We start from the raw sequence: 16510 nt of genomic DNA on the forward strand, positions 1-16510 counted from the left end.
CTGCACCTTTATACACCAACATCCTGTACCATCTGCATCATGATACACCAGTATCCTGTACCATCTGCATCATGATACACCAGCATCCTTTACCACCTGCACCTTGATGCACCAGCACCCTATACCACCTACACCATGATACACCATCATCCTGTACCACCTGCATCATGATATGCCAGCACCCTGTACCACCTGCACCATGACCCATCAGCATCCTGTACCACTTGCACCATGATAAACTATCATATACCACCTGCACAATGATACACCAGCACCCTGTACCACCTGCACCATGATACACCAGCACTCTGTACCACCTTCACAATGATACACCAGCACCCTCTACTCCCTGTCCCATGATAGACCAGTACCCTGTACCACTTGCACCATGATACACCAACATCCTATACCACCTGGATCATGATACACCAGCACCCTATTCTGCCTGCACCATGATACACCAGCACCCTGTACCACTTGCACCATGATACACCATCATCCTGTACCACCTGCATCATGATACATGAGCTCCCTGCACCACCTGCACCATAGTACACCAGCACCTTGTACCACCTGCACCATAATACACCAGCACCCTGTATCACTTGCATCATAATACACCAGCACTCTCTACCACCTGCATCATGACACACCTGCAACCGGTACCAGTGAACACATTCATCTACCATTGCCCTGTATCCACGAGCACCCTTTATCCCCACCTCCCCCAACACAGTGTGTCAACCAGTACTCTATATCCACTTACCCCATGCATCTACATACACCCTGTAATGTTGGCCCCATGCATCCTGTGGTACAGTGGGACGATGTGCTGTGATTGTGTAGAACCATGGCATTTTACGTGGTTAAGGTAAACTATGTTTTAGGCTGTGGGATTTGGCCATGTATGGTAGGTTCTTATTTTAGAATAGGATGCTGCACAGGACAGCTATAAATTGGATTTCAGATTTCAGATATCAAATGTTTATCCTTGAGAAAAGGGAGGGACCCCATTCACAATATGGTGTAGTGTGTGCATTACAGCCATACCAGCTGCTATTGGCTGTGCAGGTATTTGTAGATTGTTTCTAATAATATACCCATGAATATAACTTCCCCATGAGTACACAAAAGACTCAGAATTTAGTTGAAAAGGAAAACTTGCATATGAATGACTATAATTGAAAGGGTCCCCTTTAAAATTTTATTAGGAAAACATTAGCCTGAACCATTGTCTGAGAGTCCTCATACAATACTACTATTTGAGTCAGTATCAGGAGAGCATTTTGGAACCATATCAGTACAACTGACCTGAAAATTCTTTATTGCACTTGTCAGGTTACATAGAATTCTCTCTCTGTATATAGAAATCCTTCATGCATATTTTGTTGTAGTGAGTCATTTTGGGGCTCCATAGGTACAGTTTGCTTAACAACACCAGTCATATCACTAGATAGTCAAGATGTGTGTATGTCTTTAACCGAGTGTACTTTGTGATGAGTGTTCAAAGGTGGTACTGGTACTGTAACTCAAGTGATCGGTGACCATAGTTTCCTTTGGTTTGAAGATCACCACACCACTATTCCTCTGTTATGCCTTTAGCTTACAGTTCACCACACCACTATTCCTCTGTTATGTTTTTAGCTTGCAGTTCACCACATTACTAATTGTCAATTCTATTGTATCTTCAGCTTATAGGTCACCACACCATTATCCTTCTGTCATGCTCTTGGTTTGCAGCTCACAAAACTACTGTCATCGTATTGTTTCTTGCCAGTTATTTCCCATAATAAAGGAATGTCTTTGTCATTAAGCATAAGTGGTCTTCCATCCTGATTTTGACTGATCTTGTTGTCAGCTCCCCAGCAGAATTGCTGATGATGGTACTTGACATGCCCAACTGAGCCTTCTGTTACACATTATTGACTAAGCATTGTGAGTCCCTCCACAGTTTAGACACCTGGAGGGTACTCTTTTCCTTAGAACAATGTTCTCTTTGCATAAAGTTAAGTCATGGCATCCTTTGAAGAAACCACACCTGGCATGAGATCCACACTGGTAACCAAGTTCATAGCCTCCAACTTTGACAGTACCCACAGGAAGGCAGTCCCCAAATGAAGTGTTCCAACTTAAGAGGGGAAACAGCCAGGAATGTAGAGCTTCTTCAGTAATTGGTCATCCCAGAGAGCTGTAACACACTTATTCTCCTTACCAATACCCACATTTTTTATGGCCCAGGCAAGAGACATTTTATCCTGAATTGTACTGGCAAAAAAATTGGAAAGTTTTTAATAATTACCTTCATCTTCATATCTTTAAGTAATTGAAGTATAAAAGGCTCCGCCATTTGTAGTTATACTGAAGCAACCACTGGTACTGCATCTGGGTCCTACATGACTGCAATAATTGTCTTCCCCATACCTAGTTTAAACCTTTAGATTCTTGTCTTCTTTAGTGAAGTTGGCAGTTTAAGCACCACGACAACTTGGCTGCATGTGTTTGGGGAACTGTAACTTGTACCAGTTAGAATGGGGGTGGGGGGTGTGGGTCCCCTGCCTATGTCATCAGGACCCAAAGGGTTGCAGGAATGTTATTGCTAATCCTAAGCTGCATGGCACTGATCTTCACCCTTCATGACTTATGTAACTCCTATATGGTTGTAGGCTTTTCAAGGTTGTCAGCTTGATTGATTTTCTCAGAAGTGTTCCATTTTGAAGGAGAGACCTGGGTTTGGCTTAGATAACCCTCATTGCACCATCTAGGTTGGAGGGGATGGGGATTGTGTTTCCATAGTGAGTGCTGACATGTCCAGTTTGGGTATAGCCTGGATAGTTGGTAGTACCCAGTTGTAACATATTGTATGTCAATGCAGCTTTTGTAAAAGGCAAGTTTGATCACACACAAATCACTGGCAATTCATAAGAAATGAGACAGCATTATAATTCAAATGCTGCTTAGGTACTCTATAATCCAATAAAGAAAGAGCGTGCTCTGTTATTCATCCGGAAGGGGTGCTGACGTTCCAGCTGATAAGTGGATGTGTGCAAATGAAGTCATTGTTTATTGCTAACAGGGCATTACTAAAGTAGTAGAGGCAGTTAGGTAAAGAAGTGAATTTTTTTTTTAGTAATGAGAAGAAAGAAAAATTACTGGAAAGGGCTAGGGGTCAAAAATTCATGTTTGACTCACAAAGCTATATCTTATATATTTGAATTTTTTTTATTTGGAACAAGGAAGATAAAGATGGTAATATTTCTTACATTATATGATGTAAGGTTTCTCATAGGAAATATTTTGTGTTTGTGTTGAATCCATTGTTATAGTAGCCATAAGGAAACGGCTGTTATCATCTGCAAATGATCCATAACTTATGCTACTGATAAGTTTGTTCTTTTTCTAAATTGCTAATTTGCAAGAGTAGTGGTGTTGCTTTGTGTCTTTTTCCATATATAAGGCTGTTAAGGCTGTAAATATCCATGTTGTAAGGGAAAATGCCTTGCATTTGCTGACTTTAACTTGTACAAGGCTGTATCATGTGTCAAAAATGATTATCATATTGTTTTCAAGTGGCAAAATGGTATTACCAAACTCCTCCTGCTTGTGGTTACACTGTGAGTGAAAGATCACCTTTTGCAAGATTGTATCATCAGAGTACAATCTTGTCAAAGAACTTCTCACTCCAGGCAAGTCCATCTTTTCATTTCTGCCAATTGAAAAGAAGCCTTGAAGCTTGCGAAGCACCTGAAGGGGTCATTGAGGCTTAATATTAATGATGATGACAACTATAATAATGATAATAATGATGATAATGCCGAAGCTTAATTTGTCTCCTTTTGCAGATGAAATGGATGATGACGTCACAGACATTAAGAGCAAAGGGATGGCAAATCATTCCAGCAAAAGCCACAGCACAAGTAACAGTGACAGCAGCGGAGTTGTGGCTAAGATTATTTTCTTGATCCTGCTCATTTCATTATCAGTGGTCATCGGGCTCATCTTGGTTGAACTACGAGGCAAGCAGGGTAGGGCATGGCATGCTTGCTGCTTTAGATAATGATCTTTAAGCCGTTTTGAAATGAGAAGATTTGGTAACTGAAGAAACTTTATGGTAGTGACTAATATATCCAGTTAAAGATTCATTGAGTTACTGTATTCACAGTTATTAATAGCTATGGTTTATTTTTGTATGATCTGATTAGATATTATTAAAATCAAAATAAGAAATATGGGAATTGCTGATATGTTAATGTACTGAAGTCATTGGCAAAATATATTATTAAGGATAAAGTGCTGCTAATTTTAGACATGTAATTGTTAACTTTTTGCCAGGATTGGACACTGGAAATGAGTACTGATTGCATGTGTTTGCATTACTGACTAATTGTTATGATACCATTAACAATCTTTCTCTCCTTTGCAGTCTGTCCTGTAAGCATGAGAGATTCTTCAGGATGATCTCTGGGTAATTCAGGGTCAGGACCATCCAAGTTTCAGTATTTTCATTAGCAAGTGCTGACCTTCTTCACCCTTCGCTAACTACTGATCAGTCATATTTACAGCTTGCCTGTTTCTGGCTTGCTGGTAGCCTGTTAGCACCTGCTACCAGTATGAGATTACCAACCCACTCACTTCCAACCACTACATTGAATAATGTAGACATAGAAAAAGTTTTGAAAAAGTTTTACAAACTGGTTGCAACAGAGACAGATAATCGCTCTGATGATCACATGTTCACATGAGCAATCATTTGCTAGCAAGCGATAGGACTTGTAAAGATATCTGCAGCATATTAGATGTGTATGGTAAAAGAAAGTGTATAAACCAAAAAATGTAAGCTTTTTCAAAAATATGATATTGTAAACAGCCAATCCCAAGGAAGAGGTTGGAGGGCAGAGTTGAATTGTTGGTGGCAAAAGTAGTATAGACCAATATAGCATTGTTAAACGTTCATAAACTTTATTAATCCAATTTGACTGTAAGTTTTCTATCTCTTGTATGGTATGGTTCATCTTGAGTCACTACCGTGTGAGATAACCCCTGGTTCACATACCTGCATTCCAAGTGTAGTTACTGCAAGAATCTCTGAGGCAAGATATTTTGATCCCCTAATCATGATAAGGTGTTTTTAGAAGAAAAAATATATAGATAAGTCATGTTTATCCCTGGGGATAGGGGAGAAAGAATACTTCCCACGTATTCCCTGCGTGTCGTAGAAGGCAACTAAAAGGGAAGGGAGTGGGGGGCTGGAAATCCTCCCCTCTCATTTTTTATTTTTTCCAAAAGAAGGAACAGAAAAGGGGGCCAGGTGAGGATATTCCCTCAAAGGCCCAGTCCTCTGTTCTTAACGCTACCTCGCTAATGCGGGAAATGGCGAATAGTATAAAAGAAAGAAAGAAAAGAAGTCATGTTTGTAACTGGAGAGTCCCATTACCTCAGTTGGATTACAGATGACATATTAGGGAACTTTCAGTCCTGACAGGCCCTCACTAAAGTAGATTTGGGCCTTCAGTATCTGTCTGCCAGGGAGCCATTGGCTTTGAAAGCCATCAGCACATTAAACATTTTGGTCAATAATGGGATCTTGTTATTAGCCAGAACTTTACATGGCTGTGAAATATGATTGGTACACTTGGATTGGCACTCTTTACCTACCTTGGAACAAAGCTCAAGATTAAGCACATGTTGCAGATGCCTTACACTCCCAGATGTTGATGTCTTAACATCATCCAGAGCAACTTCTGGTCAAGTCCAGTTTTACACTCTTGTGCATGGCAAAGCTGTAGGCTGAAAAGGTTACCTTTTGGTTAAACACATTTTTTCCTCTGGAAATGGAAAGCAGAAATCCTCCAAGAGCACATGTCTGTGAACTTCCCGAATCTTGGTAAACTGATTTAGAGAACCTCCAGAAACTCTTGACTTGGAATTTTCTTGCAACTTTTCTGGTTTGAATGTACATGTTGAATCAAGGATGGAGTTTCTATTTTTGGGGGAGTCATGTACTTACAAGCCTTTGGATGGAGGTACACATGGTAAAAAAAGTATCATTCAGAATGGGTCCAATGAATTTTGAATTGATCAATATAACTTGTGTTGACTTGGTAGGCTTGGTAAGTGTGAATGTGAGAACTGATTTCCTAATGATTATGGTAGCCCTGTTTTATAGTTATTTCTGTCATGTATGATGTCAATATATCATTCATTTTGGCGAATGACAGGAAATGCCTTCACTAATTGATATATTGAAATATCACAAAAACAGGGCTACCAACGTGAGGCCAGACTAATGGGCATTTCTCAAAACTCTTCATCTATGGTGTCATATTATTCCACACAAAAAGTAAGTGGTAAGATGATTTTTTTTACTGTTTTTGCAAATTCCTTTCATTTTAGCAAAAAGGGGACTTTGGTTTCCTGGTTTTTCATCTCCCAGAACTTCCAGAGTCAAGCATGTGGAATTTCATTTCTCCTTTACAGTGCTGTGGCTGTCAACTTCCTTGATTAACAAAGGTTTTTACAGATTCCTCCTTGTAAAGTCAGTGGAAAAAAATTGTCTCCTTAGTTGTGTCTCAAGGCCCTTCTTTCTTAGACCTCTTTTCTCCAAGGAGTATGTAGTATCTGGGCAGAAGCTTGATTGAGATCACACACAATGTCATCAGAAATGGCAAAAGGGATGGTTTTCAGTTGGATCCTTTTCTAAGGAGTAGTGTTCAAAGTGGGTCTTGCTATCAGAAACAGTGCATTGATAATGATGTGTGTTTCTTCAGTTTTGGTTGTTGGGGCATTTGCATCGGATGTGTCCTTGGATTTGCATTATTAGATCCAGATTTCTCTTTTACCTGCAGTGTATTCTCTGGGAGAAAATTTGTAATCCTGTACCAGGCCTTACATTGATCTATGTTGCATGGTGAAGGGGACCTCGCATAAATCTGTGATCCATGGTTTCTCACCATCAATCAAATTTTAGCAAAGGGTGAGAAAGGCCAATCCTTCCTCACAGAAATACTGAGGGTTGGAAGATCCTGACCCCGTTTTTTTTACTAGAGATTTTTCTGGAGAATCTCATGCTTGTGGGACATTGCCCTGGTGAGAAAAGGTTTTTCAGTTTTGAAAGCCTGTATTTATTAACAGTTAAAGGGAAAGATAATGTATGAATTGACAGATGCTGGTCTTAAAAGCAGTAGCCAGCAGTTGTTCACTATTGGATGGCATCTAATATTATATGAAGCTTTAACTTTATTTGTGAGTGTGTGTATGTGTGTTTATGAGGAAGGTGAATTTTACAGAATTTTACCATCATATAGGGGTTCATTATGGTTTTTTATGGTTATTTTGTTATTCATTTATTCATTATACTTAATCGCTGTTTCCTGTGTCTGTGGGTAGCGCCAGGAAACAGATGAAGAATGGCCCATCCACATATATATATATATATATATATATAATAAATGCCCATACACTTACATATACAGACATATACATAACATCATATACATACACAGGCATGTATGTATATACACATGAACAGTACATATTCATACTTGCTTGCCTTCATCCATTCCTGTCTCTTCCCTGCCACACAGGAAATAGCAACCCCCCACAATATTCATGAGATAACTACATACCATTCTGATGTGAAATGCCACATTTTTTGATATTTGACACTTTCATTCTTGTTGAACCTTATACAGAGGTCCTTTGCCTGCAGTTGTGTTTTCCAGTGCACTTTTGAGTGTCTTCTCTCAAGATAATGGATACTATTTTAACAACTGTGGCATGGAATTTTAAGCATCTACAGTATTTTTGTATTCATTACTTGTGGCTTAGATGCTTGCTTTTGTGCATTTTAACATTTTAACCTTCTTGTTCATTATTATTATTATTATACTTCATTATCTATAGAGTGGCAGATATAGGGTGTTTTGGTTGAGGTGGTGTGCAAAGTGAGAGGGTTAGGGAAAATGATTTGGTAAAGAGAGAAGAGGTAGTAAAAGCTTTGCGGAAGATGAAAGCCGGCAAGGCAGCAGGTTTGGATGGTATTGCAGTGGAATCTATTGAAAAAGGGGGTGACTGTATTGTTGACTGGTTGGTAAGGTTATTTAATCTATGTATGACTCATGGTGAGGTGCCTGAGGATTGGCGGAATGCGTGCATAGTGTCATTGTACAAAGGCAAAGGGGATAAGAGTGAGTGCTCAAATTACAGAGGTATAAGTTTGTTAAGTATTCCTGGTAAATTATATGGGAGGGTATTGATTGAGAGGGTGAAGGCATGTACAGAGCATCAGATTGGGGAAGAGCAGTGTGGTTTCAGAAGTGGTAGAGGATGTGTGGATCAGGTGTTTGTTGAAGAATGTATGTGAGAAATACTTAGAAAAGCAAATGGATTTGTATGTAGCATTTATGGATCTGGAGAAGGCATATGATAGAGTTGATAGAGATGCTCTGTGGAAGGTATTAAGAATATACGGTGTGGGAGGCAAGTTGTTAGAAGCAGTGAAAAGTTTTTATTGAGGATGTAAGGCATGTGTACGTGTAGGAAGAGAGGAAAGTGATTGGTTCTCAGTGAATGTAGGTTTGCGGCAGGGGTGTGTGATGTCTCCATGGTTGTTTAATTTGTTTATGGATGGGGTTGTTAGGGAGGTGAATGCAAGAGTTTTGGAAAGAGGGGCAAGTATGAAGTCTGTTGTGGATGAGAGAGCTTGGGAAGTGAGTCAGTTGTTGTTCGCTGATGATACAGCGCTGGTGGCTGATTCATGTGAGAAACTGCAGAAGCTGGTGACTGAGTTTGGTAAAGTGTGTGAAAGAAGAAAGTTAAGAGTAAATGTGAATAAGAGCAAGGTTATTAGGTACAGTAGGGTTGAGGGTCAAGTCAATTGGGAGGTAAGTTTGAATGGAGAAAAACTGGAGGAAGTAAAGTGTTTTAGATATCTGGGAGTGGATCTGGCAGCGGATGGAACCATGGAAGCGGAAGTGAATCATAGGGTGGGGGAGGGGGCGAAAACCCTGGGAGCTTGAAGAATGTGTGGAAGTCGAGAACATTATCTCGGAAAGCAAAAATTGGTATGTTTGAAGGAATAGTGGTTCCAACAGTGTTGTATGGTTGCGAGGCGTGGGCTATGGATAGAGTTGTGCGCAGGAGGATGGATGTGCTGGAAATGAGATGTTTGAGGACAATGTGTGGTGTGAGGTGGTTTGATCGAGTAAGTAATGTAAGGGTAAGAGAGATGTGTGGAGATAAAAAGAACGTGGTTGAGAGAGCAGAAGAGGGTGTTTTGAAATGGTTTGGGCACATGGAGAAAATGAGTGAGGAAAGGTTGACCAAGAGGATATATGTGTCGGAAGTGGAGGGAACGAGGAGAAGTGGGAGACCAAATTGGAGGTGGAAAGATGGAGTGAAAAAGATTTTGAGTGATCGGGGCCTGAACATGCAGGAGGGTGAAAGGCAGGCAAGGAATAGAGTGAATTGGATCGATGTGGTATACCGGGGTGGACGTGCTGTCAGTGGATTGAATTAGGGCATGTGAAGCGTCTGGGCTCCCAGAATTTTCGCCCCCTCCCCCACCCTATGATCCACTTCCGCTTCCATGGTTCCATCCGCTGCCAGATCCACTCCCAGATATCTAAAACACTTCACTTCCTCCAGTTTTTCTCCGTTCAAACTCACCTCCCAATTGACTTGACCCTCAACCCTACTGTACCTAATAACCTTGCTCTTATTCACATTTACTCTTAACTTTCTTCTTTCACACACTTTACCAAACTCAGTCACCAGCTTCTGCAGTTTCTCACATGAATCAGCCACCAGCGCTGTATCATCAGCGAACAACAACTGACTCACTTCCCAAGCTCTCTCATCCCCAACAGACTTCATACTTGCCCTTCTTTCCAAAACTCTTGCATTCACCTCCCTAACAACGCCATCCATAAACAAATTAAACAACCATGGAGACATCACACACCCCTGCCACAAACCTACATTCACTGAGAACCAATCACTTTCCTCTCTTCCTGCATGTACACATGCCTTACATCCTCGATAAAAACTTTTCACTGCTTCTAACAACTTGCCTCCCACACCATATATTCTTAATACCTTCCACAGAGCATCTCTATCAACTCTATCATATGCCTTCTCCAGATCCATAAATGCTACATACAAATCCATTTGCTTTTCTAAGTATTTCTCACATACATTCTTCAAAGCAAACACCTGATCCACACATCCTCTACCACTTCTGAAACCACACTGCTCTTCCCCAATCTGATGCTCTGTACATGCCTTCACCCTCTCAATCAATACCCTCCCATATAATTTACCAGGAATACTCAACAAACTTATACCTCTGTAATTTGAGCACTCACTCTTATCCCCTTTGCCTTTTGAAGGTTTGTTGAATGTGTTTGATGATAGAGTGGCAGATATAGGGTGTTTTGGTCAAGGTGGTGTGCAGAGTGAGAGGGTTAGGGAAAATGATTTGGTAAACAGAGAAGAGGTAGTAAAAGCTTTGCGGAAGATGAAAGCCGGCAAGGCAGCAGCTTTGGATGGTATTGCAGTGGAATTTATTAAAAAAGGGGGTGACTGTATTGTTGACTGGTTGGTAAGGTTATTTAATGTATGTATGACTCACGGTGAGGTGCCTGAGGGAGACCAAATTGGAGGTGGAAAGATGGAGTGAAAAGGATTTTGTGTGATCGGGGCCTGAACATGCAGGAGGGTGAAAGGAGGGCAAGAAATAGAGTGAATTGGAGCGATGTGGTATACAGGGGTTGACGTGCTGTCAGTGGATTGAATCAAGGCATGTGAAGCGTCCGGGGTAAACCATGGAAAGCTGTGTAGGTATGTATATTTGCGTGTGTGGACGTGTGTATGTACATGTGTATGGGGGGGGGGGGTTGGGCCATTTCTTTCGTCTGTTTCCTTGCGCTACCTCGCAAACGCGGGAGACAGCGACAAAGTATAAAAAAAAAAAAAAAAAAAAAAAAAAAAATATATATATATATATATATATATATGCACAGACATATACATATATACACATGTACATAATTCATACTTGCTGTCTTTTTTCATTTTCATTGCCATCCCGCCACACATGAAATGACAACCCCCTTCCCCCCGCATGTGCGTGAGGTAGTGCTAGGAAAAGACAGCAAAGGCCACATTCTTTCACACTCAGTTTCTAGCTGTCATGTATAATGCACCGAAACCACAGCTCCCATTCCACATCCAGGCCTCACAAAACTTTCCATGGTTTACCCCAGACGCTTTACATTCCCTGGTTCAATGCATTGACAGCACGTCGACCCCGGTATACCACATCGTTCCAATTCACTCAATTTCTTGCACGCCTTTCACCCTCCTGTATATTCAGCCCCCGATCGCTCAAAATCTTTTTCACTCCATCTTTCCACCTCCAATTTGGTCTCCCACTTCTCCTTGTTCCCTCCACCTCTGACACATATATCCTCTTTGTCAATCTTTCCTCACTCATTCTCTCCATGTGACCAAACCATTTCAAATCAGCCTTTTCTGCTCTCTCAACCACACTCTTTTTATTACCACACATCTCTCTTACCTTTTCATTACTTACTCAATCAAACCACCTCACACCACATACTGTCCTCAAACATCTCATTTCCAACACATCCAGCCTCCTCTTCACAACTCTATCTATAGCCCATGCCTTGCAACCATATACCATTGTTGGAACCACTGTTCCTTCAAACATACCCATTTTTGCTTTCTGAGATAATATTCTCGCCTTCCACACATTTTTCAACACTCCCAGTACTTTCGTCCCCTCCCTCACCCTGTGACCCACTTCTGCTTCCATGGTTCCATCTGCTGCCAAATCCACTCCCAGATATCTACAACACTTCACTTCCTCCAGTTTTTTCCATTTAAACTTACCTCCCAATTGACTTGTCCCTCAATCCTACTGTACCTGATAACCTTGCTCTTATTCACATTTACTCTCAGCTTTCTTCTTTCACACACTTTACCAAACTCAGTCATCAGCTTCTGCAGTTTCTCACATGAATCAGCCACCAGCGCTGTATCATCAGCGAACAATAACTGACTCCCCTCCCAAGCTCTTTCATCCACAACAGACTTCATACTTGCCCCTCTTTCCAAAACTCTTGCATTCACCTTCCTAACAACCCCATCCATAAACAAATTAAACAACCATGGAGACATCACACACCCCTACCGCAAACTGACATTCACTGAGAACCAATCACTTTCCTCTCTTCCCACTTGCACACATACCTTACATCCTCGATAAAAACCTTTCACTGCTTTTAACAACTTGCCTCCCACACCATATATTCTTAATACCTTTCACAGAGCATCTCGATCAACTCTATCATACGCCCTCTCCAGATCCATAAATGCTACATACAAATCCATTTGCTTTTCTAAGTATTTCTCACATACATTCTTCAAAGTAAACACCTGATCCACACATCCTTTACCACTTTTGAAACCACACTGCTCTTCCCCAATCTGATGCTCTGTACATGCCTTCACCCTCTCAATCAATACCCTCCCATATAATTTCCCAGGAATACTCAACAAACTTATACCTCTGTAATTTGAGCACTCACTTTTATCCCCTTTGCCTTTGTACAATGGCACTATGCATGCATTCTGGCAATCCTCAGGCACCTCACCATGAGTCATACATACGTTAGATATCCTTACCTTCCAGTTAACAACACAGTCACCCTCTTTTTAATAAATTTCACTGCAATACCATCCAAAGCTGCTGCCTTCCTGGCTTTCACCTTCCGCAAAGCTTTTACTACCTCTTCTCTGTTTACCAAATCATTCTCCCTAACCCTTTCACTTCGCACACTACCTCATCCAGATCACCCTATATCTGCCACTCTATCATCTAATACATTCAACAGACCTTCAAAATACTCACTCCATCTCCTCACATCACCACTACTTGGTATCACCTCCCCATTAGCCCCCTTCACTGATGTTCCCATTTGTTCCCTTGTCTTACGCACTTTATTTACCTCCTTCCAAAACATCTTTTTATTCTCCCTAAAATTAATGATACCCTCTCACCCCAACTCTCATTTGTCCTCTTTTTTACCTCATGCACATTTCTCTTGACCTCTTGCCTCTTTCTTTTATATATCTCCCACTCATTTGCACTATTTTCTTGCAAAAATCGTCCAAATGCCTCTCTCTTCTCTTTCACTAATAATCTTACTTCTTCATCCCACCACTCACTACCCTTTCTGATCTGCCCATCTCCCATGCTTCTCATGCCACAAGCATCTTTTGCGCAAGCCATCACTGCTTCCCTAAATACATCCCATTCTTCCCCCACTCCCCTTACGTCCTTTGCTCTCACCTTTTTCCATTCTGTACTCAGTCTTTCCTTGTACTTCCTCACATAAGTCTCCTTCCCAAGCTCACATACTCTCACCACTCTCTTCAACCCAACATTCTCTCTTCTTTTCTGAAAACCTCTACAAATCTTTATCTTCGCCTCCACAAGATAATGATCAGACATCCCTCCGGTTGCACCTCTCAGCACATTAACATCCAAAAGTCTCTCGCGCATATATCGATTAACATGTAATCCAATAATGCTCTCTGGCCATCTCTCCTACTTACATACGTATACTTATGTATATCTCTCTTTTTAAACCAGTTATTCCCAATCACCAGTCCTTTTTGAGCACACAAATCTACAAACTCTTCACCATTTCCATTTACAACACTGAACATTTATGGATTTTTTATTAATTTTTTTCATAAATGAAAATTAGAGCTTATAAATTTCTAATTTTACAGTGGGCATGAAGGAGACTGTGTCTGTGATATCTGAAGCAGAGGATGCCAGAAAGGAAGAGGAATTTCCTGCTCCTGAAATACCCTCATCGGTAATGTTTTGTATTTTTCTTGAGCTTCTGTACTTTTAGTTGTAACTTTGATGAAAGGCTGCAACAGTTTCATGTTATCATATATGTTTTAGAGCTGTCAGGTAGTTCATGTTATGTAGTATGATTCTTGCATCATGGTTTAATGAGAACTATTGGCATTACTGGGCTTCATTTCCTTGTGGTTATGCTGTTTGAAAAGTCACCTTTGTCAAGGCTTTATGATTAAATGTTGGAGAAAAGGAGTACAGTTTTGTCTTGGAACTTCTCATTCCATAGGAGACCATCTTTTCCCAGCTACTGGAAGTAGTGCAGCCTTTAAGCTATTGGAGCTCCTTCAGAGAAAGGGGTCCGGGGATTATATTATGACCATACGAATGATAACAGTGAAAAGTATAAACATTTTTAGTAAAGCCTGAAAATAAGGTTTCTTGGGATGATTCACCAAAATATGTTAAGGGTTAGAAAGATTTTGCCAGGCCTTTTGGTAACATTCATATTCATAGAGGTTTGATGATTTAGGCATTTCATTATAAAACTAGTCTCATATAAACTAGGGTAAGTTTAAAGAAACATAACTGTTTCTGTAGATAGAAATTTCCTTCTTTCAGGAGTTTCCCTTTTCCAAGTTATATACATCTTTTTAATTCAAACCTCTGTGGTATGTAGAATCTTCCCACATCTTTTTGTAACCATACCTAACTCTTACCCTTTTGTATCTTAGTTGATTACACCACCTGACACGACATTATCCTCAAACATTTCATTTTCAACACCTACACCCTTCTTGCATCCTCATTTATAGCCCATGCCTTGTATCCATACAATGTCACTGTGACTACTATACCTTTAAACATACCCACTTTCACACTCCTTGATAGCAATTTCCTCAGTGTTCCAAGAACCTTTGCCCACTGACTCACCCTACAACTTGCTTCCATTACCAAGGCTCCTTTATTTTTTTATTTCCTTTTATATTGGAAGCTCCAGCCATGGACAAAAGTCCACACCAAGGCTGGGCCTTAATTGAAATATAAAGAGGTTAATTAAAGGGAAAATGAAGAGATAAGGAAAAGTACATACGAATTTTTGAGTAAGTGAAAAACTTTACTTTCAAAATGTGCCTGGACATAGTTTTTGGAAAAGACATGAGTGTATAGATAGTTCCAAAGCTTCAAGGTGTAGGGAAAGAGACAGTTTTCAAAATGGCCCATCCATGAATTGCCAGTAGCCTCACAGTAATCATGAGACATTGCAGTTTGATACCTATTGCACAGTCTGAATGATAGTGCGGGCACACAAGCAGCCAGCTTGTATGGAGCAAAAACCTAAGAAATACCTTTAAAAGAGGGAAAGTGAACCAACAGTGTGGCATATGACAAGTGGGTCAAGTTTTGAAGTTAGCCTGGGAAAGATGATGAGCTGGACTGCTTTCAACCCAACTCTGTCAAGTAAGGATGAGAGCAATATAACATACAAGGATGGATTATTCCTCTGTATAAATGGAGCAACTGTTCAGAAGGAAAGAAATTTTGACACCTAAACAGGACTCCCAGTTTCTTTTAGGCAGACTTTGCTATTTCCATAATTTGCTGCCATGTTCATTGCCAGTATCTAAAACACTTCAATTTTTTAGATTTTGTCCAGTCAGACTCAAATTCCAAATAACCTAACCCTCCGCCCTGCTGAACTGAATAACCTCACTTTTATTCACATTTATTCTCAACTTCCTCCTTTAACACACACTTCCAAACTCAGTAAAAAACTTTTGCAGTTTCTCACTTGAATCTGCCACCAGTGCTGTGTCATCAGCAGACAACAACTGACTCGCTTCTCAGAACCCCTCTCCCCTACAGACTTCTTACCCATCCCTCCAATACCCTTGCATTTACCACTCTCACCACCCCATCCATGAACAAATAAAACAGTAATGGTGACATCACATCCCTGGCACAAGCCAGTCTTCACCTAAAACCATCCTCTCTCCTCTTTTCCCACTCGCATGCCTTACACTCTTGATGAAAACTCCTTGCTTCTATTAGCTTTCCTTCCACCCCATGTATTTGTAAGACCTTCCTCAAGGTATTTCTTTAAGCCATATCATATGCCATATACAAATCCTTCTTTTTCTGTAAGTATGTCTTACACATTCTTTAAAACCACACCTGATCCACACATTCTGTACTGCTCCTGAAATTACGTTGTCCCTGCCCTATCTGATGCTCTGTACATGCCTTTACCCTCTTAATCTCTACTCTCCTATACAACTTACCAGATATACTCAAAATTTCACCTCTGTAGTTCTAACACTCAAATTTTGTTCCCCTTGCCTTTATACAGTGGCACTATATGCGTGCATAGTGCCATTGTACAAAGGCAAAGGGGATAAGAGTGAGTGCTCAAATTACAGAGGTATAAGTTTGTTGAGTATTCCTGGTAAATTATATGGGAGGGTATTGATTGAGAGGGTGAAGGCATGTACAGAGCATCAGATTGGGAAGAGCAGTGTGGTTTCAGAAGTGGTAGAGGATGTGTGGATCAGGTGTTTGCTTTGAAGAATGTATGTGAGAAATACTTAGAAAAGCAAATGGATTTGTATGTAGCAT

At 40.5% G+C, this 16510-nt stretch overlaps 1 protein-coding gene across 10 annotated transcripts in view; it reads left to right on the top strand.

Annotated features, from left to right (window-relative positions):
• LOC139752974 (aspartyl/asparaginyl beta-hydroxylase-like) overlaps window positions 1–16510 on the top strand; it is a 147640-nt gene that overhangs the window by 61140 nt on the left and 69990 nt on the right. For 8 of the 10 annotated variants that reach the window (XR_011713632.1, XR_011713633.1, XR_011713634.1 and 5 more), the window contains exons 2-3: window positions 3840–4022; window positions 13819–13907. Coding sequence is in view for 7 of the 10 variants with exons in the window: in XM_071669131.1 (XP_071525232.1) it covers window positions 3840–4022; window positions 13819–13907 (272 nt within the window). In the remaining 3 variants the exon portion in view is untranslated. The remainder of the gene's footprint in view (window positions 1–3839; window positions 4023–13818; window positions 13908–16510) is intronic. The other 2 variants (XM_071669132.1, XM_071669134.1) reach the window with 1 other exon arrangement.

This window comes from Panulirus ornatus, chromosome 13, assembly GCF_036320965.1.
Source record: "Panulirus ornatus isolate Po-2019 chromosome 13, ASM3632096v1, whole genome shotgun sequence".
In the NCBI taxonomy this organism is placed as follows: domain Eukaryota; kingdom Metazoa; phylum Arthropoda; class Malacostraca; order Decapoda; family Palinuridae; genus Panulirus; species Panulirus ornatus.